We start from the raw sequence: 24,345 nt of genomic DNA on the forward strand, positions 1-24,345 counted from the left end.
GTTCAGTCTCTAGGAAGAATTTTAAAAGAAAATGTGTATGATGCAAATTTTTGTGTTTTTTTTTTTTGTTTGTTTGTTTGTTTGAGGTAAGGTCTTGCTCTAGCCCTGGCTGAACTGGAATTCATTATGTAGTCTCAGGCTGGCCTCAAACTCATGGTGATCCTCCTGCCTTAGCGTCCTGAGTGCTGGGATGGAAGGTGTGCGCCACCACGTCTGGCCACCTTGTATGACACAGTTTTACCAGTAGAGCAGCACGGACACTGCTCACAAGCAGCTGGCTTTTAAGTTTTCACTTGAACACTCATGTTCTCCACTCGTGCAGTTTGGGGTTTCCTGCTTCAGTCCCCTGGTTCCTCCATCAGAAAGAGAAAGCCATTGGAATCAAGGGCAATTTGAGTCTTTTCCTAAACACTACACTGCTTGATATTGTCTTGACCTGTCTCCCAGGGGTTAAGAGAAATCTAGACTAGTGTAGCAATCCCAAACATCAGCTTTCTCATTCTCTTGTTGCATTGGGTCCAGCCTAGGCAGAAAGAGAGCCAGCTTTCCCTCTTCAAAGGCATTCATGCGCAGGGAGAAGAGAGACGGGCAGGGAGGAGCAGCAGGCTTTATTTCCTTAGTCATAATACCAAGGCATGTTTTTGAGATACGGTTTCTCAAAAGAGAACTCAGACAGAATGCATGCTTTAATGTTGGCCCCTTGGTCTAGAAGGATCTGAGTGTGGTTCATATGCCCTCCCATATCTCTCAGATAAGAAGACTGGTCCCAGGGGAATGTGGACAAGAGCAACATGCCAGGTGGTACACAGGGGGCATCATTAAACCCTCAGCAGAGCTGGAACCTCCCCAGTCAGAACAAGCGTTGGCTATCACAATGCAGGCCACCTTGTCAGACGCACATCACGAGCTCCTCCTTCCCAGCCTATTCAAACTCACAAAACCATTCACACAGCATTTTGAAAAGCATCCTTGCCTGAAGGAACAGGGTTGGAAAATTTGTGCATAACCCAAGGAGAGGGCACTAAAGCAGAAAACAAATGTGATGGTGGCACAGCCTGGCTTGTGTGGCTTCCTTTCTGCACTGCCCCATGGGATATGGCACTGCCTAGAAGCATGGGTGAATAGGCAAAGTGAGCAGAAGAAAGACAGGAGCGAGGCATCTATGACAGTGTGAGCCCACAGATGAGTCCTTGGGCCAGAGAAATCGAGATGGCCATATTCCAGTGAGCCCCATGTTCACCCTTAGAAGTTATAGGGGGACACAAAGATGGTGACTTTGGAAACATGGTTGGCCTGGAAGGACCGTTCCAGGTATTCTGACATGTCAACGTCCACCTCCAGCGTCTGAGGTCCCTCCAGGGTCTGAACAAGGATCAGCTCTCCCGTCTGCCGGTCTGAGCGCTGCATCACAAAGTGGCCACGGCTGTTCCCACCCACGATCCCAAATCGCAGGCTGTTGGGCCCTGGCCGGCCAGGGGCTGAGGCTGTGGCCATACGGAAGAGCGTGATGGGCGTCTTCAGGTTGGAGGGCAGAGAAAGGTAATGGAAGGAGATGGTCTTGGGCATGTGGCGGCAGGGCCTGCTGTCCATGGGGCAGGGGTTTCGCTCACACTGGCTGCAGCGGAGGCAAGATGGAGGCAGTCAGACATGGGGAAGATCAAGATGGGCTGCCCTACCTGCCCTCTTGAAGAGGCCATCTGCCTGACCTTCCCCAGCCATGGGTCCTTCACCCAGGTGCTTTGGCACTACAGGCAAGTGAATGTGCCTGGGGTTACCATGGAAGAAAGAGTTCTACTGTTCCTGGCCTTTAGGCCTCTAACCTCCCTGTGGTATGTACGCATATGCAGACATGCTATTTATGGTGTGCATGTATATGCAGACATGGTATTACTTGTGATGTGCATGTATACGTGTAGATACATTATTACCCATGGTATGCATGGACATGTTGACTTGGTATTACCCATGTTGTGTGTGTACATGCAGGTATGACATTACTTTAAATTTACAGAAATGAAGAAGAAGAGTGAAAAAGGATGTGGATGCTGCTATTTCAAGCTGGTGTCTTTCTTTCTCTCTCAGTCATAAAAGACCTCAGAAGTCAGCTGGCAACAGCCTGTAACCAATGTGTGCTCCCCTCATAGTGAAGGATCAAACTCCTGATCTTTCTACCTTCTAAGTGCTGGGGTGACAAGGATGTAGGATGTCCCATCACACCTAGCTGTCATTTATGTTATTATTTTTATTTGATTTTATTTTGGTTTTTGAGGTAGGGTCTCACTGTAGCCCAGGCTAACCTGGCACTCACTGTGAAGTCTCAGGCTGGCCTTGAACTTATAACCATCCTCCTACCTCAACCTCCTGAGTACTGGGATTAATGGCATGTGTTACCACATCCAGCTTCAACATTTATTCTTAAAGCAGGAAACTTAACCATTTGGATTCAGGGTCATGTAGAAATACCTTCAATATTTCTCTACCTTATCAAACAGAAAATGCAAGCACAAATTAGCATATTTAGTAGTAATTTTTTAATATTTAAAACTTTATATTATCAAGATTATACATGTCAGATATAACATCTGGCTGTTAATCTAATGATCCCAGAGGCCACCAGACACAGGCTCCCTGTCCCTCACTAAGTGACTCCCAGGGACTGTTCTGGTGTCCTCACCCTCTCAAATAGCTGTAACATGTCAGCACCATTGACTTATTGCTGATCCAAATCTGCTTTAACTCAAAAAACTTTTCAAGGACTAGAGAGATGGGTTAGCAGTTAAGCGCTTGCCTATGAAGCCTAAGGACCCTGGTCCGAGGCTCATTTCCCCAGGACCCACATTAGCAAGATGCACAAAGGGGCACACGCGTCTGGAGTTCATTTGCAGTGTCTGGAGGCCCTGGTGCACCCATTCTCCCCCTCTCTCTCTATCTGCCTCTTTCTCCCTCTGTCTATCACTCTCAAATAAATAAATAAATAAAAACGATTCATGTAATTAACCTTCTGAAGTTAAATCTCTTCACTTAAAAGACATTGTGAGAGCTCTTAGCATCTTGTTTTTATGCAAATATGTGTGTGCATGTGTGTCTAGGTATATATGTGTATGTGTATGTAGGACTGCGCACATGTGGAGGCCATATGGACACCATTCACCTTTGAAACAGGGTCTCTCTTTGGCCTGTATCTCACCAAGTAGGCTACCTGAGCTGGCTGGGTAGTTTTGGCCACCATATCTTTGATGTAACTGTAATTTCCCCCAAGAACCTCTAGGAAGAATCCAGCCCGGCCCCGCTGGGAGGCCTGGGGAGGGACATACATGCCCAGCTGTGGGCAGCCCTGGTGTACTCACAAGGGAGATGTCTTCACATAACTTATGTCACCACTGCTTTCAGGACACTCAGGGCTGACACACTGGAAGCCTCCTCCAGTGTTGATGCACATGGTCCCCTGGGGGCACACCTGCTGCGAGCCCACACATTCATCAACATCTGAAATATAGGACACACAAGGATTTAAATCTCACCAACTTTTCCCCATGACAGAACCACACAAAAACTCCAATAGGCACTAGAACGTGGAGCTTCACATGAGGTGAATTTTCCAAATACCCAACACCTATTCTGACCGCAGGAAACCTGTTAAGAACTTTATTCCTTTTTTTTCTTTTCTTTTTTTAAATTTTTATTGGCATTTTCCATGATTACAAAAAAAAATCCCATGTTAATTCTCTCCCTCCCCCCCATACTTTCCCCTTTGAAATTCCATTCAAGAACTTTATTTCTGAGGCTGGAGAAATGGCTCAGAGGTTAAGGCGTTTACCTACAAAACATAACAACCTCGGTTCTATTCCCAGTACCCAAGTAAAGCCAGCTGCACAAGGTGGCACATGCATCTGGAGTTCATTTGCAATGGCTGGAGGCCTGGTGTGCCCATTCCCTCCCTCGGGTCTGTCTTTCTTCTCTCTCTCTCTCTCTCTCTCTCTCTCTCTCTCTCTCTGTTTGCATAAATAAATAAATAATTTTTTGAAATAAAATAATTCTATTTCTTAGCTGAGTACTGGGCAGGTTATTGTTATCACACCCAGCAGGGGTCAGGAAACTTTTCAGAGGAAGTGGCACAAAGAGCATGACTGCTGCTCTTACTGCTAGCAAGAGAACCTTCTTTATGGAGATGGCAGTTGACACTGAGGAGACTCAGAAGTCACCAAAGCAGAAAATAAAAAGCTGTCAGGAGCTCAACGCTACAGGAGACTTCTACCATACCCTCCAAGGCTCAGGGAACACTGCTGAGGAGGGGACAGAAAGGATGTAAGAGTCACAGGGTGGGAAGGTATACTGCGATGCACCATCCTCCTGACGTGAACTGACTGGTACATTCACGGCCCTACAATGATTACTATTCCCCCACAAGACCTGCCCTGTCCTGAACCCAGAGGCATCATGGCTTAGAGGACAGAAGAGGACAAAAGGAATAAGGCAATAAAACAGAGGAGGGTCCTCAGTGAAATGGGGGCTAGGGAGAGGCGATAAAAGAAGACATCTGATCTGAATATGACCAAATTGTAGTATATTCATACATTAAACTTACTGATATAATTCATATGTTAAATTTGCTGATAATTTTTAAGCTGTAATCAAAAATAAACCCTTTCCTTCCATAAAAAAAAAGCTATTTCTTCTACACAAGACCCTCATAATAGGAGAAAAAGATGATGATGTCAAATTAAAAGACTAATGGAGAGAGGAAAGGGATATGACGGAGAGCAGAGTTAGGAAGGGGACGTGAGGGAGGGAGGTATCATGGTTTGCTGTCTGTAAGCCTAGAAGTTGCCCCTCTCTGGGACCCTGACTTTCTTTCCTAACGTATGACAAGTGGCAGGGGTTCTCTCCAGCACTGAATGAATGAATGTCATCAGTCACAACACGTCTCCTGGGTCTACCTTCTTCTCTGCCAAAGCACCCTTGAGTCTCCTTTAGGAAACTCAACCCTTTAGCTGTAACCTTGCTCTTTAGCCTCATCCCATACTAAATGAAGACATGCCCACCCCATCATTTGTAAGGGGTTGTGAGGGATTTTGATGCTCTTTATAAACATCCTATGAGTCTACCCAGCTGGAGGCCGTCTCCTCCCAATCCCAAGCAATCCTATGTGGGCCCCCATGAGTGGATAAGTGAATAGATGGATGACGGGAGGTATAGGGGGTAGAGGGATGGGTGGATGGGCAGATGAATGGGTGGATGCATGGATAAGTGGATGGATGGGTGATTGCATGGGTGGGTAGGTGGAAGAATAGTTGGCTGGGTGGCTGGCTAGATGAGTGAATGGGTAGATGGGTGGATGAATAGATGGATAGGTGAACGGGTGGGTGAATGGATGGGTGGGTAGGGATATGGATGGTGGGGTGAGTGGGTAGAGGGATGGATGAGCAGGAAGATGGGTGGATGGACGGATGCATGGATTGGTGGGTAGGTAAGTGGTTTGGTGAGTGGGTGAATGGATGGGTGAGTGGATAGGTGGCTGACGGTTAGGTGGGTGGATGGATGGATGGATAGGAGAATGGATGGGTAGATGTGTGACTAGATGCCTTCTCCTACTGCAGATTTCAGTTGTCCATTCCTTTGAATCCTATAGTTGCATTCCAACAGGATGTCACCAGGAAGCCACTGCTCACACTTCTAATTCAGCTGGAAGATGAGCCCTCTGCCCTTTCTTTTTCCTTCTTCTCAAAGTATTCAGGGCCATTGCCTAGAGCCAGCCAGGTTCCCTTTGTGTTCTGTGTCCATGGGCAAGTTCAGCGGAGGAAGTTAGGCCCTCTGGTGTGAGCCTTCATTGGCAGTTCCCCTCAAAGGCCTACAGTCAGTGCACAACAGGACTTCACACCAGAGTTGTATGTATACAGTCCCTCCTTAATGTATGGTTTCATTTTTCTTGGTTTCAGTTACCTGTGGCTAACTCTAGGCAGAAAATTTTAAATGGGAAAACTCCAGTAAGTTTTTTGTTGGTTTTTTTCTGTTTTTTTGTTTGTTTTTTGGTTTTTTGAGTAGGGTCTCACTCTAGCCCAGGTTGATCTGGAAGTCACTATGTAGTCTCAGGGTGGCCTTGAACTCATGGCAGTCCCTCCTACTTGTACCTCCCAAGTGCTGGGATTAAAGGTGTGCGCCACCACACCCAGCTGACAGTAAGTTTCAAATAATTTTATTATACTATATTAGCATAATCTTCTATTTCATTATTATTGTTAATCTCTTACTGTGCCTAACTTATAAACAAAACTCTATCATAGATATGTGTTATAGAACAAATGCCTCATGTATAAAGGATTCAGTCCTCTCCTTGGTTTCTGGCATCCACTCAGGTTGGAGGCTTGTAATATATTGTTCATGGATAAGGAGGAACTGCTGTATTCTGAGTGAGCTAATTTGGAGGTCTAATGTATCTGCATTTGTTATTATCTGGATTTGCCTCGTAACAGCCCCTCATTCTTCTGGTCCTTGGGCACTCTGCACCTCTGCTGCCCTCAACCAGCCATCAAACATGACCACTACTGTGGAGTCCGGCCACATATGAGGCTATCCTTCTTAGGTGTTTTTTTAATTTGTATTTCTTTATTTATTTGCAAGCAGGGAAAGGTAAGGAGAGAAGAGACAGAGAGAGAAAGAGAATGGGCACATCAGGACCTCCAGCCGCTGCAAATGAACTCCAGATGCATGTGCCACTGTGCATCTGGCTTTACATGGATACTGGGGAAATGAACCCCAGTCCCTTAGGCTTTGCAGGCGAGTACACAGATGGCCACTGAGCCATCTCTTGAGCCCTAAAGGCATTTTCAAGTGCTCACACAGGGTAGCAAAGCCTCAGGATCTCTCTAGAATGCACCCGTGTGGCCTGCTGGTTGCTCTGAAGGCACTGGTGGGTAAGTGGAAGCGACTTTACTCTGAAAAGGACTCAAGGACTGGAGAGACTGTTTACTAGGGTGATTAAACAACGTATTTCCTATCTATGTAGATTATCTACCTTGATGTTACAGAAAGGCCTTTTGGTTGATTTTTTTTTTTTTACCTGAATGGGAGTTTGGGGTGGGAGCCGCAGACGGCCAAGTGTGGAGGGCGCCCTGGAGCTCCACCCGTCATTGTCTCTGGCCTTGTCTCACTCACCTTCACAGCTCTTCCCATCAGCCAGCGTACGGTAACCACTGGGGCAGGTGCAGCGGTAGGAGCCAGGAGTGTTCACACAGGCATGCATGCAGAGCCGAGGACCACGCTCCTGCCCATAGATCTCACACTCATTCACATCTGTGGACAAAAGCGCCTACCATGGCTCCAGGGCCCAAGCAGCCCCATCAAGTAGTCATGGTCCAAGATGGCTGGGGTCTCGGACTCTACAGCCGGACCTGGGCAGCCCTGAGCTCTGGCCCCAGCACACTGCCTGGAAGAGGGGCAGCTGTACTCTCCTTTCCTCCAGCCAACGGAGGCCTGGAGGGAGAAGAGGAAGGAGCCGATGCGAAAGACCCTACAGAGGATCCTCGGTTTAACTGGGGAGAGCCTGCAGAGCCTGGCACATCAGGTACCCTGCCCAGAGCCGTTCAAATCGCCATCTTAACTTTCCTCATCTTTAGGAGTGGATTACAAGGGTCTTGTGGGTGTCTCTCTACTGGGTCTCATGTAGCGTAGGCTGGCCTTGAGGTCACAATGGAGTCAACGATGATCTTGAACTTCTGGTCCTCCTGCCCCCACCCTTATCAAGTGTCCCTAGCATGGACTTCCATGTAATGCGGTGCTGGCTAAGCCACATCTCCAACCCTCCAGATGCTTGCTCTGGTGTCAGCGAAGGCCCTGGTGCACTTACCATAGGCTCAGCCCTGGAGGGGGTGGAGGACACCCCAGCCCCTTCTTTCTGTGAGTATCCCTGAAGTACACGGGTTAGTTTCACTCATTCCAGGTGAAGCCCAGGGAACTCTGAGCCCGCGCCCAGGGGACCCCCGCCCCGCCCCGCCCCGCCCCGCCCCTGCGGCCGGCAGTTCGGCTGGTGTGCGGGCCTCCGCCCGCCGGGGTCCGAGCACCCCCGCCTACCCTGGCAGACGCTGTCGCCGCCGCCGGCGCCGCTCAGGTGGAATCCCGCCTCGCAGCTGCAGTGCTGCTCCCGCTCCACCTGCGCGCAGCGCGGCGCGCGGCTGAAGGCGGGGTCGCCGGCCTGGGCCTGGGCCTCGGGGGCTGCGGGGAGAAGACAGCTCAGCGCCCGCCCGGCGGCGCCGCCCCTCTCCCTGTGTCCACGGCGGAGAAGGAAAGGAATGGCCAGTGGTCAGCCGTGAACCTCGGCAGAGGCGGCGCACACAACAGGAGGCGGCCAGCCGTCCCAGTGCAGCCGCGCGCGGGCAGACCGGCTGCAAACCAGCCGCGGAGACGGCCTGCTGGAGTGAAGTCCACCATTGAATGGAAGTCCCCAAGTACTCGCAGTGATCCTTAAAGTTTAAAACAGCCTCTATCTTTTGTCCTCCCTCCCTCTCCCTCCCTCCCTCCCTCCCCCCCCCCCCCCCCCCCCCCGTGTGCATTGCCCTTTATGGAGTTCGGTCATGAGGATTTTATAAAGTTATAAAGCGGTCCCTGGGTCTGATGAGCGATGGCCCGTAGGTCCCACAGCAGAACTCCTACAACATGGGTTTTAGAACATTCAGTGACCAGACCTGGCACAGGTGGGGTGAAAGAGGGCCTGGTTTCGCCCTTTTGTAAAAAGGAGGCAGTGAAGTCCTGTCCGCTCCCCCCCCTGCCCCCCCCCTTCCACAGAAAGTAGCCCCGGGGACCGGAGGGTAAGGTGACTCTTTAAAGCTTATTTTGACCTGGATGCAATAGAGATATTAAACTGGAACTCAGTCGGTGCTCTGGCTGGCCTCAAACTCACAACCATCCTCCTATTTCAGCCCCCTGAGTGCTGGGAATAAAGCTCTGAGCCACCAGACCTGGCTCTGGTTTTGGTTTTTTTGAGACAATCTCAGAACCCCGGTGGCCTCAAGGATAGCCTTGAACTCCAGGTGCTCCAGCCTCCACCTCTCAAATGCTGGGATTACAGGTGTATGTGACTCAACTGTACCTCCGTGTATAATTTATCATGGATTTTCTTGCCATATGCTAAACTAGGTATTTATGCTTCTGGCTGGGAACATACTGGGATTTGTTCATCACATGTCTAGTTATTCAGATCTTATGATGCTTTTGACTGCAGCAATAACTGCTAATTTTGCAAGGTATGATGGTAATGTTGGAAGAAAAGGCAGTTCTACTGGCAGAAGACGTCCTTATCAAGCAGTGGTGGCCAACAGTACGTCTTCTCCGGCCAAGGTCCCAATCCAGGGAGTCAGTCCTTCTACTCAGTCTTTCATGAGATTCAAATTGTTATGACAAAGAGCTAAGCTCCATCCAGTGAGCATTTTAGCTACAATGGGAACCAGCCAGTGCATGGGAAACAGGAAGGAAGGGCCCAGTCTCTCAGAGGCACTGGGTTCCCAACACCTCTGCATTTGGTAACTTGTCACCCTGCAGAGGAGCAACCTCACCCAGTCCCTGGGTAGCTACATACCGGCCTGTGCCTGATGCTGACAGCGGCTCCCAGTCCTTCCTGGAGGACAGAGGCACCTATACTGGTTGTTGCCTTCCACACACGTTCCACCATTGAGACAGGGCTGACTGGAGCACTCACTGATAGCTAGAACAGAAAGAATTTCCAAACATGGTTATGTGAGGTTAAGTCATAAGACAAAAATCAATAGGGCCGGAGACATGGCTCATTGGTTAAATCACTTGCTAGCAAGCCTGACAGCCTGGGCTTGATTCCGCAGAATCCATGTAATGCCACATACACCGAGTAGAGCATACATCTGGAGTTTGCAGCAGAAAGATGCCTTGGCGTACCTGTTCTCTCTCTGTGTCTCTGTCCCTCTTTCTATCTGTATTTGCAAATAAATGTATTTTAAAAATAGGTTAACTTTCTTTCATTGCAGGGTCGCTTCAGCTTTGTTTTGTTTTGAGACAAAGTCTTGCAATGAAACTAGGCTACCGTTCTTTTCTTGTTGTTGTTGTTTGGGGGTTTTTTGTTTGTTTGTTTTGTTTTGTTTTGTCAAGGTAGGGTCTCACTCTAGCCCAGGCTGACCCTGAAATTCACTATGTAGTCTCAAGGTGGCCTCAAATTCACAGTGATCCTCCTACCTCTGCGTCACCACGCGTGGCTCCTGGCCAGAGTTCTTACTTGTAATCCTCCTCCCCCAATTGGAGTTCTGGGATTGTAGGCTTGCATCATCAAAGCTGGCCACTGGTTCAGCTTTCTACCTCCCCACCTTGTCCTTGCTCACCTTCTCGACCTGCATGGACTGTGAAGGAACTTCTAGGCCAAGATGCAACCCCGCTGCTTTTCTAGTGCCTGGTGCCACTGTGCCCATCTGGGTCTCTGTATGAAGGAGCTGGCCTTGCACCTGGCCATGCTCCATTAGGCACCTTGTAGTATGCACAGCTGCACTACACCTGGAGCCAGGAGGAGGCACCTGCCACTCTGCTTGTGACAGGGGCCTTTCTGGCCACCAACTCTGCCCTGTCAGTCAGCACCTAGGTGGATCACCTTTTAAACAAGAGCTAAGTTTAAAGGAGTTAGAGAAAGATTGTCTTGTTGGAATGTGGAGGGATGGAGAAAATTCCATTCCCCAAATCCCGACTCAGAAGCCCTCTTGCACTCTGCGAGATAGGGGTCTATTGATATTTCCTTAGTATGAAGTGGGTTTTTTTTTTGTTTGTTTGTTTGTTTGTTTTTACAAACGCAGTAGTTCCGTGGAAAAGCCAAATGGAGAGATAAAATTGAAAAGCTTATCAGCAATTTCTCTGAGTGCTAACTTTATATGTGATTTTTTTTCTTTGCTCATTGATATTTTTGTGATCTTTTATGAAAAAACCTTTATAAATGGTCTAATTATAAAAAGATGATTTTGGGGCTGGAGAGATGGCTTAGTGGTTAAGCGCTTGCCTGTGAAGCCTAAGGACCCGGTTCAAGGCTCGGTTCCCCAGGTCCCACGTTAGCCAGATGCACAAGGGGGCGCACGCGTCTGAAGTTCGTTTGCAGAGGCTGGAAGCCCTGGCGCGCCCATTCTCCCTCTCTCTCTCCCTCTATCTGTCTTTCTGTCTGTGTCTGTCGCTCTCAAATAAATAAATTTAAAAAAATAAAAATAATAAAAAAGATGATTTTGTAAAACTTTGGAGTCCAGTTTAAACACACACACGAGCCATTTTCAGCTGAGAGAGGTTTACCAGCTCATTGACTGGGGGCAGCATCGGAGAAAGAAACCTGAGGACTTTTGCTGCGGGCCTGGCAGCCCCTCTCCTGTGGCATCTACCAAGAGAAGGAAGCAGGCGGTTGGCCCGATGGCAACTGCAGCCTTATTTCCGGTTCATTCAAAGGGCTCAGGTTTCCATTTCATCCGGAATGACCCAGAATGCCCAAATGCTGCTGATCCCCAGAGATGGAGCTGGTTCCCTTTCTCTGTAACCTCAACCAGGTTACCTGCCCGGCCAGCCACTCTATTTTCAGGTGATCCGCCTCCAGGAATGTACCTAAGACGACCCTGCGTGCAAAGGCCACCGGAGCTCGGTGCTGAGGGGCACCATGGTCCAGTCCTCCCACTTCCGCTTATTGGCCCCCTGTAAAAGTGGGCATGAAACTGTGGGAAGAGAGCCAAAAAGTGTGAACAATGATATCTTTCAGCTTGTCCCTAGTGGGGAGCCTCCACGGGAAGACACCGAGCCGGATTGCACCTGGACTCCGGGAGGGGCTGGGACAGTATCCGCTTGACGGAGGCGCCTGCAGGTGCCCGGGATATTTATTTCTCCCCAGGCTCCAGTCCGGCGCTCCGCATTCTTATCTTGATGCAGGGCTGGAAGTGCTCAGTGGCCGAGGATCTGCATGGAAGCCTCTCTGTCCTGAGTACAGTATGAGACAAGGTCTTGCGTGTGTCACATTCACAAGGTCTCACATACGTCATCTCATTCAAGTGTAGCTGTGGCATTTAGTTAAGCTTTAGAACTATAAAGGGGGCACAGGCGGAATCTGGGTGAGAAGTGGCAAGCTAAGGCACGGACAGAAATTCTGTTTTCATTTACTATTTCATGATCATTTACTGTTGTAGTGAAACCGAGCTGAGTGCTATATGCATGATTTCTTTTTACCTTGTAGTTTTATTCTTTCCTGGGCTCTTTCATCTCTTTTCGAATTTCCCATTTCTTCAATCACCTCATTTCTAAGGTTTTATCACTTTTATGTATGTGCTTGTTTTATAATCTTTATCTTTGGAAAATTTATTTCAGCAGCCTGGAGAGATGGTTCCACAATTAACGGAGCTTGCTTGCAATTATTCCTCAATGCCCATGTAAAGTGGGTGGCAAAGTGATGCTTGAATATGTGGTCCCAACATGCCCACAGCAATGGGAGTTCAATCCGGAAGAATCCGGAAGCTTTCTGGCCAGAGAGATCAGCTACATAAGCAAAGCAGCAAAAACAAGATAACAACCGGGGAGTCCTTATCTCAGGAAGGGTGGAGGGAGGGGTAGCACATTGAGGTGTGGTACACACCCCCACACGTGGTTGTAGCATACACACGCTTACGTCATAGAGGTGCGCATACAAACAGATGCACATCGTGGCGCTTTGATTCAGGTGTCCCCCATAAACTTAGGTGCGCTGAATGCTAGGTCCTCTGCTGATGGCAATTTGGGAATTAAGGCCTCTTGGAGGCAGTGTATTGTTGGGGGCAGGCTTATGGGACTTATAGCCAGCTTCCCCTTGCCAGCGTTTGGCACACTCTCCTGTTGCTGTTGTCCACTGATGTTGGCCAGGGGCTGATGTCCATCCTCTGCTCATGCCATCATTTCCCCTGCCATCATGGAGCTTCCCCACAAGTCTGTAAGCAAAAATAAACCTTTTTTCCCACAAGCTGCTCTTGGTCAGGTGTTTTCTGCCAGCAATGCTAACATGTCTACAACACATATGTAACTTTTTAAGTTTAAAATATTCATTTCAACTTGTTTTGAAATATTGAGTTTCAATTTTTATCTATATTAGGACTATAGCTCTCTGCTATTTCTTCACTGTCTACAAAGATCTTATTCTCTTTTTTTCTATACTACTTTGCATTAAATTTGACAAGTTTTTTTTTAATTTTACTACCATTTAAATATAGTAAGTTTTCTAACATAGCTTTAGTAGCTTCATTACTCTAAAATTCCCACTTGTTTTTTTTTTCCATTATGATCAAAAATGGGGTTTTCCTGTGGAAAAACTCTATAGAAAGCTATAGCTTAAAAGATCAATAGAGGGCTGGGTGTAGTGGCACATTCCTTTAATCCCAGCACTCGGGAGGCAGAGGTAGGAGGACGCTGAGACCACCCTGAGACTACATGGTTTATTCCAGGTCAGCCTGCACCAGAGTGAGACCCTACCTCAAAAAAAAAAAAAAAAATCAATAGAAGGCTGGAGGGATGGCTTAGCCATTAAGGTGTTTGCCTGCAAAGCCAAAGGACCCTGGGTCAATTCCCCAGGACCCACAGGACCCACGTTAGCCAGATGCACAAGGGGGCACAAGTGTCCAGAGATAGTTTGCAGAGTCTGGAGGCTCTGGTGTGCCCATTCTCTCTTTCTCTCTCCCTCTTTTTCTGTCAAATAAATAAATAAAAATAAAACGTTAAAAGATCAATAGAATTTTCTCTGAGTGCAAAATTAGCTTATGGGCGATTTTTCTTTGCTTAGTTATACTTGTTTATATCCTTCCATAACAAATATTTGTTAACTATTCTAATTAGAAAAGGATGATTTTATAAAATCCTCAGGTCTAATGGCACAGTTCTCCAGAGTGAACTTTGTAGATGGCAATATTATGTGGCAATGCCAAACAGTTACACCTAGAAGAGACATCAGTAGGATGTAACACTCCCCCAAGACATAAGCGACATAACAACAAATTAAATCAAAGTACTAAAAATATGTAAGACAATTGGGGGAATTTAAGCTTAATTAGGTATTGTTACGATACTAAGGATTTTATTGTTTGAGAGCTAACTGGGCGGTTTTTGGCATTTAAGATACTCCTCCTATTGTCTATACTTTTACATGTAGAGAGCTTTCCTAATTACAATGCTGTTTAAGTTCTTGGTATTATTTATGATTATGAAAACCTGGAAACAGGAGAAGGATCACTCAATAAAACACTGAAGCCCTTATGAGGAAGTACTTCATGGTCATGAAAAGTTATGTTTAGAAAGTTGTGGTGTTTGGGGCTGGGGAGATGGCTTAGCGGATCTCTGACCTAAGCTTCCCCTCTCAGGGTGGGTACACCTATCATTAGTGTCCATGGGATTATTCGAATACTATGTTGTGTACTAACTCCAATGCGCATATCTCCTGTCCTCCGTCTCCTTGAACTCTCCCTAAGCCCACCATTATGCCCACCATCCACCTGACAGAAGTGTGGAATTAATGGTCCCCTTGATGCTGCACAGACCTCCAAACTTGGCATGTCCAAATGGAATTCTGGTCCATGACCCACGCCTGCTACCCAATCTTCACTATGTCTATAAAGGCCTTCGAGCCTCGTCACCTCTTGGCTCAGAGCCCACAGGGGAATCAGCAAATCCATCAGTTCTCTCTGAATATTTCAAAGTCTCGTTTGCCATGCTCTCTCCTGGATTTCTCCAGCAGTCAATCAAATGGTTTCTGGGTTTCCACACTTGTCACCCTTTCACAGTTCACAGCAGAAGTGCATTCTCTGCACAGCAGTGATCTACTGAAAATCTAGCCATGAAACCCCTTGTTCTAAACCTATTGCTTGTGCTGAGAACTAAAGCCCATTGTCCACCGAGCCCCACAACTGAACTCCCTGGCCTGTGTGTCCTTCCACCACACCTTGCTCATTTCACACACAATCCCAGTGACAAGTTCTGTGTTTGTTTTTTCTCATTTCCTAGGACATGCCAATTAGGTCCCTTCCATGGGGCTTGTGCATGTGCCACTTCCTCTCCCAGGAATGGAGGCATCCTCATGTGGCCCACTCACCCGCTCTTTGCATGGAGTCGATCCTTCAAATCCTTCTCTCAGCACTGCCACCTCCTCAGAGAGGCCCTCCACTGTCTCTTGCTCTCATGTAATTCACTCTCTGTGTCACTCATTAGAACCTTAGAACCCTTTAAAGCCCCAAACACCAACTCACCCGCCACCACTGGGCTTGGTGGTTTGCTTCGTTTTGTCTCCCTGCGGTGAATGTGAGCCCCTCGAGGCTGGGGCTAGAGTCCCTGATGAAGCCTTTGGCACCATGCTTTGTGCATAGCTGGTGCTCACTGAAGACTGGTTGAATGAATGAAATAAAAAGTTTTTTAAGTAAGACTAAGGACAAAAAACATTTTTGTCTAGCATGGAGGGATGGTGGTGAATAATAAAGGTATTAACATTTCTCAAGTTTTAAAAAGTCATTTATTTATCTGCATCTGGGGTGGAGGGATGCCAGGGCCTTTTGCTGCTACAAATGAACAACAGACTATTGGCCACTTTCTGTGTTTGGCTTTCTTGGGCAGCTTGGGAATTGAACACAGTCAAGCAGGATTTGTAGCAAGTGCCTTTTACTGAGCCATCTGTCCAGCACTGGTAGTTAGTTAATTAGTTAGTTAGTTAGTTTGTTTGTTTCAAGACAGGGTCTTATGTAGACCAGGCTAGATCAAACTTGTTATGTAGCTGAGGGTGATCTTGAACACCTGATCCTCCTGCCTCTACCTCCTGAGTGTTAGAATTGAGAATATGGGCCTTCAAGCTTCCTTGTTTTCCCCTTTGTCAAATAGTAAAACTCTTTGAATATGGTTCCTCAACTCAGAAAGCCTCACATTTTTTTAAATTTATTTATTTATTTATTTATTTGAGAGTGACAGACACAGAGAGAAAGACAGATAGAGGGAGAGACAGAGAATGAGCGCGCCAGGGCTTCCAGCCTCTGCAAACGAACTCCAGACGCATGCGCCCCCTTGTGCATCTGGCTAACGTGGGACCTGGGGAACCGAGCCTCGAACCGGGGTCCTTAGGCTTCACAGGCAAGCGCTTAACCGCTAAGCCATCTCTCCAGCCCAAGCCTCACATTTTAAAAACATGCCCTGCAGAGAAGTAAAAGAAAATAATCCAGGAAGCCAAATGGGTGCTTTCCACTGTGACTTCTGGAGCCTAACTCTGCCCACTGTGTCTTTAATGGCATCATTATGGGTAATTTCTTTCTGTGCCAAGTTGGGCTCATCACCCCCCTTCCAAGCAGTTGGCTGAGGAGATGGTAAGGGATCATTAATAATGTGATGTGAGGCATTTTACTGACACTGACATTCTGGGTCTTGCAGTGAACCCCTGTAATTAAGATTATTACTCCCTGTGGTCACAACACACAGTGACAAGGCTGTAGGGGTGGAAAACAAAGTGGGTGCACTCCACAGCTGCGGACGTGGTTCTAAACTAGACTGCTGGACTGCAGCCTGAGTCCCGTTCTCGCCGCCAGGACCGTCAGAGGCCTGGGGAGACGTCTCAGAGCGTCAGTGTGCGGCATGCAGCATGAGGGCTCGAGTTCAGACCCCAGCCCTCACATGAAAAGCCGAGCGGGGCTGTGCCTGCCTGGAACCCCAGTGCTGCCGAGGTGGCCGCAGACAGGAGGGTGGCTGGGGCTCACTTACCATCCAGCCTAGCCCAAGAATGTTAAATTCCAGGCTCTGGAGAGACTCTGTCTCACGGAAATAACGTAGAGAAGTGATAAGGAGGACACTTGATGACACAGAGGACCTCTGGCCTCTGCATGCTTGTTCATCTGCACATATACATGCACACCACACACACACACACACACACACACACACACACACACAAACACATGACTGTCACAACTGCCCATCCAACAGCACATAGAAACATTATTTCTCCCGCTTGATATGCTTGGCTGACATTGCTTTGAGGCTCTTTGCTGAGACAACATCCATTAATCAAATAAGTCCTTGCTAAGAACAGAAGTGTCAGTGGAGACACAGTCTGCCAACTCGGGAGAGGCCGTGTCAGCAGCTGCTTAAACAGCTTGGTTGTGACATGCAAATATTTGGTTTCCTCACAGCACAGGGTACATTTCCTGGCCCAGTTCATGTTCGGAAAGATGGAAAACATCCGAGATCACACTGTGGACTGGCCACCATATAGTTCTCTGACAAGATCCTTCCCAAATTTTAGTCAGTAAATATAGCCCTGGTGGAAGTCTTCTGGCTTGGAGGTTAGGGATGAAGGCTGGGATGAAGCTAGGGAAAGATAGGAGATAAGGAACACATGATGAACTGGGAATTAGCTTGTAAGCTCAAGGACAAGCAGCAGGGGAGCACCGTGTGAGGCCATGGGAAGGTCATCATAGCAAGCAGGACCGTCTGCTCCTCCAGGGAGAGTCTACCCTTCGTGACTGATCTCCGGAAGGGCTGCCAAGCATTGCCAAAGCTTCGGGGTATAAGGCAGCAAGTGCACGGGTAACCGGAGCAGACCACAGATGGCTGTGTGTATGGACCAGAAAAGCATTGAATGGACAGAGAAAGACATCCACTGGCTATGTAACTCAGTCTGGAAGTTAAAAAATACAAATGCCCAGAGCAGTGAAAAGAATATATCTTGTGTTCACACCTCCACTGCTATAGTTTATCATCCATGATGTGTTTAACTGGATAGAATTCTTTCAGAGCCATGGCTAAACCCCAGATGATGGCAGATCCCTGGGTGTGTCTGTGGTACGTGATTTATTGTCTGGCTGGGTACCAGTGAGGTCTGACTGCTAGTACCTGTAACCAGACTTCCCAGCATCACTCCTTCTGGGATACTGGGAGGAGAAGCCTGGGACCATGAACAATGTTGGCTGTCCCGGGTGTCAATCCACAGTCATCTTTAGAGATGCCATATTTTGGGGGAGGGGTGACATTATGTTTTCAAGATTTTTAAGCATTCAAAGTTCTTTTCTGCCAGGCATGGTGGCACACACTTATATTCCCTCCAACTTGGGACACTGAAGTACAAGGATCACTTAAGGCCAAAATTTAAAGTTGCTGGCCAAAATAAAGAAACCCTTTTTTCAAAATAAAAAAGTTCCCTCTCCACACAGCACTTTGCGTTTATTTAACATTTATGTTCCGCTTCAACTCTGACTGAAATAATGGACATTCTGTCCCAGAAGATAGGATGGGCAATGACTAGTATCCACGATTTTTTGACTATGATCTAGACTCTTGAAATGCCATGAGGTTATGTGTGCCAATCTCACCTTGCTCTGTGTCAAAACAGAAAAAAAGTACATCCTCAAACCTAGCAGAGAGCAGAGAAGCCCTTCTATGCCTCTCTCACCAGCAAAGGTCTCTCCCAGAGCTGTCCACACCCAAAGGACACCTCTGCCCCAGAAGACACCAGCAGCTTCACAAACAGCCTGTAGTCCCAGGGCAAAACAGTCCCTCTCCCCTAATCCAGGTGGCTCACTGTCCCTACATTGGTAAGATCCCATTCCATTTTGTTTTGTTTCATTTTCTTATTTATTTACTTATGAGAGAGAGGGGGGAGGGAAGGAGAAAAGCACATACAGACAGAGAGAATGGGCGCGCCAGGGCCTCCAGCCCTGCATACGAACTCTAGCTGCATGCATCACCTTGTGCATCTGGCTTACATGGGTCCTACGGAATTGAACATGGGTCCGTTGGCTTTGCAGGCAAGCACCTTAATCATTAAGCCATCTCTCCAGTCCTCATTTTTGTTTTTTAAACAAGGTTTTCCTCAGTAACACAGACCGGCCTGAAACTCACTATGCAGCCCAGGCTGGCCTTGGACTACAATCTGCCTCTCTCTGTCTCCCAAGTGCTGGGATTATATTAAGGGTGACATGTCACACAGGGCTAAGATCTATTCTTGATAAGATCCAATAACCAGACAGGCAAAGGGCTGCCATCTGTAATCACAACACTTGGAAGGTATAGAAGGTGAGGACAGGAGGATCTTGAGTTTAAGGCCATGCTTGGCTACATAGTGAGTTCGAGGCCAGCCTGAACTATATGAGACAATGTCTCAAAAAAAAAAAAAAAAAGTCCGTAAGCTGTAATCACCAGAGGCAGGGTGAGTCACTGAGAAGCAAAGATTCTGGGGACAGAGTACCCACTCACCATGCCAGCAGTGTACCCAGGAGTAAATTCTTTAACCACTCAGTGCCCAAATTCCCTGTAGGCAAACAAGACTAGACAGTTATAAGAGCTGAGCAAACTGATGCAGAGAGATACCAGTCCAGGTCTGACGTGGAGATGAGGCATCAGACCTGGTCCCTTGTTCCATGCTTGAGGAATAATTAAAGAATCAGGCAGTGTCCTATCTGGTGAGCCGGCCCCACACTGGACAGTGGAAGGGAAGGAATGGCCGTACCTCTGCAGCGGGGCTGCTCCCCCGTCCAGGTACCGTTGTCTAGACACACCACGCTGCTGGGCCCAACCAGCTGGAAGCCAGGGTTGCAGGTAAAATGCACTTCATGATCCACTGAGTACTTGCTTCCGAACTTTCTGCCATCCACAGGGGCATTCAGAGATGGGCAGGAAACTATAAGGAGAAGAGGAAGAATTAGGAGCCCTTCCCTCTGGCCCACAGCCATATTGGCATCCATTTCACTGACAAGATTCCCACTCTGTTGGGTACCTGCTGTGGGCTCAACATTCTAACTGTCACGTGTCATGGAACTTTCCAGCACTACTTGGGATAAGAAAGGAATGTGATGTCATTCTACTGAAAGATGAAGGAGTTGAGGTTCAGAGACTTTAAGGATTATGTGTAGGGCCTGGCAGTGCCATGCTGATGGTCAGACTCTTCTTCAGTAGTGAGAAGGTCCTTTACATTCCCAGAGATTAGCACAGCCACCCACCTCTGCTTCCTCTGAGCTTTCACCCCACCAGGCTCCATAAGTCTCTTCCACAAGCTCAGCCCCACTGCAAGACCCAATCTTTCTTCTTCTCTTTGCCTGGAATGTTCTTTCCTGGCCAGCTCCTTTCTCCTCTTTAGGTCACTCCTCAAATGCCACCACATCCCAGCAGGGTCTCTGGACACCATGCTGGCCAAGAACTCACTTTCCTAGGTGCCAACTCCTTTATTTGTAGCGTTTGCCATCCGAGAGGCCTGTCTCCATGCTTCTTGTCAGCATTATCTGCTGACTTCAGTCTGGCCCATGTCCTCAGCCAAGTGCATGGCACACAGGGTATGGTCTATAAACGACTCTGGAAAGAAACATGATTTACCGAATTCTTACTAGGTGCCAGACACTAGATGAGGCACTTGGGACACATCAGTGAATAAATTCAGTCCTCCAGAAGCCAGGGTGTCACTGTGGCTGTCTGCCCCAATGTTCCCCCTGGGCCAGACACAGTTGGGGTCCTTCATATGGAAGCCATGGCAGCCTAGATGGGGATGTGAAGAGGAGATGGCACCTCCAGGTTTTCTCAGTGGCCCTGGGTTTTTGGGAGATGTCACTATTGCTGGGTCACCTGCCTTTACTGTGAGAAGGAAACAGCTTAAGTCCCAAGGTTGAGGGCTTACTGGGTGATGTTTCAGAGCCTAAAATAAATGGCTCTATAGTTCTTAAAAAAAAAATCTACCACCTTAGCTGGCCATGACAGTGCATACCTGTCATCTAAGCATTTGAGAAGCATAGACAGAAGAATCAGGGGTCCAAGGCCATCCTTGACTACACAGTGAGTTGGAAGCCAGTTTGTGCTCCATAGACCCTATCTAAAAGAAAAGAGAGAGAGGGAGAAAGGGAGAAAGAAGAAAAGGAAGGGGAAAGGGAAGAAGGAAGGAAAGAAGGATAGATAGAAGGAAGGAAGGAGGAAGGAAAGAAGGAAGGAAGGAAGGAAGGAAATAAGGGGAGAGAAAAGTCAATACCTTGTTGTGTTGAAAGATTTAAAGTACTCTGGGGGAAAGGGAGTAGAGTCTCCTTGGGAATGAGGAAGAAATATTTAACTACCTGCAGAAACAACACACAGGTAAATGTGCCTGAATGTGTCTAGCACTAACAGATAAACGTGGGCAAAATGAATCAATGATGTGAATGAGTTAAAATCATTACAGTAGGGCACACGCCTTTAATCCCAGCACTCAAGAGGCAGAGGTAGGAGGACTGCTGTGAGTTCCAGGCCAGCCTAGAACTACAGACCGAGTTGCAGGTCAGCCTGGGCTAGAATGAGACCCTACTTCAAAAATAAATAAATAAAAATAAAATTACAATCATTTTCCTAAAGGGAGCTAAAGGCCTTTGCTCCAGCAGGGACATGAGGAAATGGCCCTGGTTGATACATTTTATGACCACGTCCTGAAGAGTCTATGGTGTCATGGAAACTCCCTCCACTGTCCCCCCCAGAACGAGGTAAATGTGTAAGAAATGAGATCAGCGACTAATAAGAGACACCAGGGAAATGAGGCATGCATCACTATATTTGTTTTTTTTTTTTTTTCCCCATGAGTTCTTGGGATACAACTCAGGTCTCATGCTTGCAAGGTAAGCACTTTACCATTGAGCTAGTTCCTCAACCCCAGGGCAGGGCACTTTTATCGCACATTCTCCAAAAGCTCATCTATCACATGCCAGGACCTTAGGTTGCTCTTTGCAATCCCATAAAAACAGGAAGGCCCCATAGACTCCAGCCTTTAAGAAGAAAAAACGATTACTACATCAGAACCTGTAGCTGCCAAACCATTTCTCCTGGCCTCAATTTCCCTATCTGTAGCAGGGAAGAAAAACATGCCGCGTGCCTGCTGTGTGGAGCCCCTCCAAGGGCTGGACAGGGCCTCCTGAGCCCCATTTCCCTGGCAGAGCAGCCTAGAAAAACAGAAACTGACTTGGTGCTATGGAGACTGGATTTGCTAGTACAACCGCTGATGAACTAGGAAACGCAATACCTTCCCCGGGAAACTTCGCCTCACACAACAGAAGAGGCCGGCAGGAAATGTGTCTACAAGCAGTCAGTGATGTCAGATATGCCATAGGCTGACGGCTTAGAACAAATGTGATGACAGTCCTCTGTCCAGTGAATCTCAGACCAAAGGAAAACTAGCGTCCACCTCTTGGCTTTGTCCATGTGAAAGCTGTTACCAGGACAATGCAGCAAAAGTGCCCGGGTCAGAGCTGCATCCTCACCGGACAACTGGGACTTGTCTTCATCCCTTCTTTCCATCTCCACTGAACCAGGCTGGTTCACCTGCTATGACCAGTGTAACATGCTGGTGCAGGGCAGGGCACAGAGATATGTGTGGAGGGCATGTGGGACATCTCAGTGCCTTCGCTGCAGTCTTACTGTGGACTTAAGCCCCATCTGAAACATAGCCTGTTACATCAAAAATAAAAATAGAAACCAAAGGAAAACAGGAGTCTGCTGCTGTTGCCTCCTGGGTGGGAGAGGTAAGGGAAATGTTCAGCGATGTTCTGAAAGTGGTGCTTTTTGGCAATTCTAGGGGATTATTGGTAACATGGTAGCTATAAAGCCCAGAATGAAAAGCTATAAGTAGAAATGCCCTGCGTGTGGTGGTGCACGCCTATAAATACCAGTCCCTGGGAGGCAGGGCCGGAAGATCAGGAGCTCAAGGTTTTCTTCAGCTAGTGAATTCCAGGCCAGCTTGGGTTATAGGAGACCATGCCTCAAAACACACAGGTGAAATGGGTGACCATCAGATGTGGGGAAGGTGAGAAGCAACAGGAACTCTTTTTAAAACTGTTTTTATTTAGCCAGTCATGGTGGTGCACGCCTTTAATCCCAGCACTTGGGAGGCAGACATAGGAGGATCATCTTGAGTTCAAGGCCAACCTGACATAGTGAATTCCAGGTCAGCCTGAACTAGAGTGAGACCCTACCTTGAAAAGCCAAAAAAGAAATAAATATATAAACCTATTTTTATTTTATTTGTTAGCAAGAAAGGGAGGGGCAGAGTGAAAGAAAATGTGTATGGACATAACAGGACATCCTGCCTCTGCAAATGAACTCCAGACACATGGGCCACTTTATGCATCTGGCTTGACATGAGTACTGGGGAATCAAACCCGGGCCTGACCACTAAGCCATCTCTCTAGCCCAACAAAAACCTTTTATTTTATTTTTTTAAGTATTTATTATTTGCAAGCACAAAGAGAGAAAAAAAAATGGGCACACTAGGGCCTCCAGCTGCTGCAAATGACCACTCTGCATCTGGCTTTATGCGGGTGCAAACACACATTCTAACCAGGGAGGCGCAGCGGGGGGAGGGGAGAACCACCGGGAGGCGCATGGGCAATGTGCCATGGCCCCTGCAGTGCTGACCTGGGAACCCACCTGGGGGCATTGCCGGGGCCACCCTGCTCACGGAGTTCTGCAGTGCTGCCAGCCGGCTCTTCATGTTGCGGATGCCCTCTGCAAAGCGGGTCTCCTGGCCCTTTAGCAGTTGCTGCAACTGGCGGATGGCAGTGAGGAGTTGCTGTTTGTTGAGACAGTTCTAGAGAGAGAGAGACGAGACCAGCACCCATAGCACATGGCTCCCTCCCAACCTCCTGCTCCAGGCTCGCAGAAATCCTCCAAACCACAGGGTCCAAACTGGCCTGGTTTGCAAAGCACTGTGTGAAAGTGGCCTCCTGAGGCGGTCGCACCCTTCCCTGCTCAGCACTCCACCTGGACAACAGCATCTACCCAGTTATGTTACCAGGCAACAGCCCCAAGAACACAGAGCATAGCCCCAGCTCACCCCTCAGCAAAACAAAACAAGGGCAGAACTGGTGACTAAATGAGTAGGTGGTGGAGTAACTATTTGAACTTGAAGTTCCTTATAATCACTGGTCTGTTCCTCCAAAAGACACTAATTCCTCACTCTGAGTTAGGCTCTGAAATCTGTGCTGGGGGAACTTTTCCCTACTCTCTCCCTGAACATTTTGAAAAGCATTAAAACAAAACATCAAAAAAGGAAGTCCAATAGTTTCTATGCTTTTAAAGATATAACAGGGAAAATAAGAAAAAAATACAATACACTCAAAGTGGCATTCAATAAAAGTCAATGCCCACTTTGATGGCTTGTTTTTGCTTGTGTGTGGGTGCAATGTGGTATATGTGTGCAGTGTGTATGTGTGGTGTATGCACATGTATGTGTCCACGTGGTGACACCCATGTATTGCATGCCAAGGGGTGTGTTCATCTGCAGCGGCAACACAAGCATGAGGACGTGAGTTTAATTCCCAGAACCCACATAAAAAGATGGGCTGTCATGGTGCATGTCTGTAATCCCAGCTCCAGGGAGGCAGAGACAGGAGG

General features: G+C 47.7%; 1 protein-coding gene across 5 annotated transcripts in view; it reads right to left on the reverse strand.

Moving 5' to 3' along the window:
- Window positions 1–591: 591 nt before the first annotated feature.
- Fbln7 (fibulin 7) overlaps window positions 592–24,345 on the reverse strand; it is a 41,894-nt gene continuing 18,140 nt past the window's right edge. Inside the window, exons 2-8 of one of the 5 annotated variants that reach the window (XM_045148211.1) lie at window positions 23,380–23,539; window positions 19,460–19,630; window positions 9,569–9,694; window positions 8,068–8,208; window positions 7,153–7,290; window positions 3,348–3,486; window positions 592–1,615 (exon numbers count right to left, since the gene is read on the reverse strand). In XM_045148211.1, the coding sequence (XP_045004146.1) occupies window positions 1,243–1,615; window positions 3,348–3,486; window positions 7,153–7,290; window positions 8,068–8,208; window positions 9,569–9,694; window positions 19,460–19,630; window positions 23,380–23,539 (1,248 nt within the window). In that variant the 3' untranslated portion in view covers window positions 592–1,242. Of the gene's footprint in view, window positions 1,616–3,347; window positions 3,487–7,152; window positions 7,291–8,067; window positions 8,209–9,568; window positions 9,695–19,459; window positions 19,631–23,367; window positions 23,540–24,345 lie in introns of all 5 variants that reach the window. The other 4 variants (XM_045148210.1, XM_045148213.1, XM_045148212.1 and 1 more) reach the window with 4 other exon arrangements.

This window comes from Jaculus jaculus, chromosome 4 (assembly GCF_020740685.1).
Source record: "Jaculus jaculus isolate mJacJac1 chromosome 4, mJacJac1.mat.Y.cur, whole genome shotgun sequence".
Lineage (NCBI taxonomy): Eukaryota > Metazoa > Chordata > Mammalia > Rodentia > Dipodidae > Jaculus > Jaculus jaculus.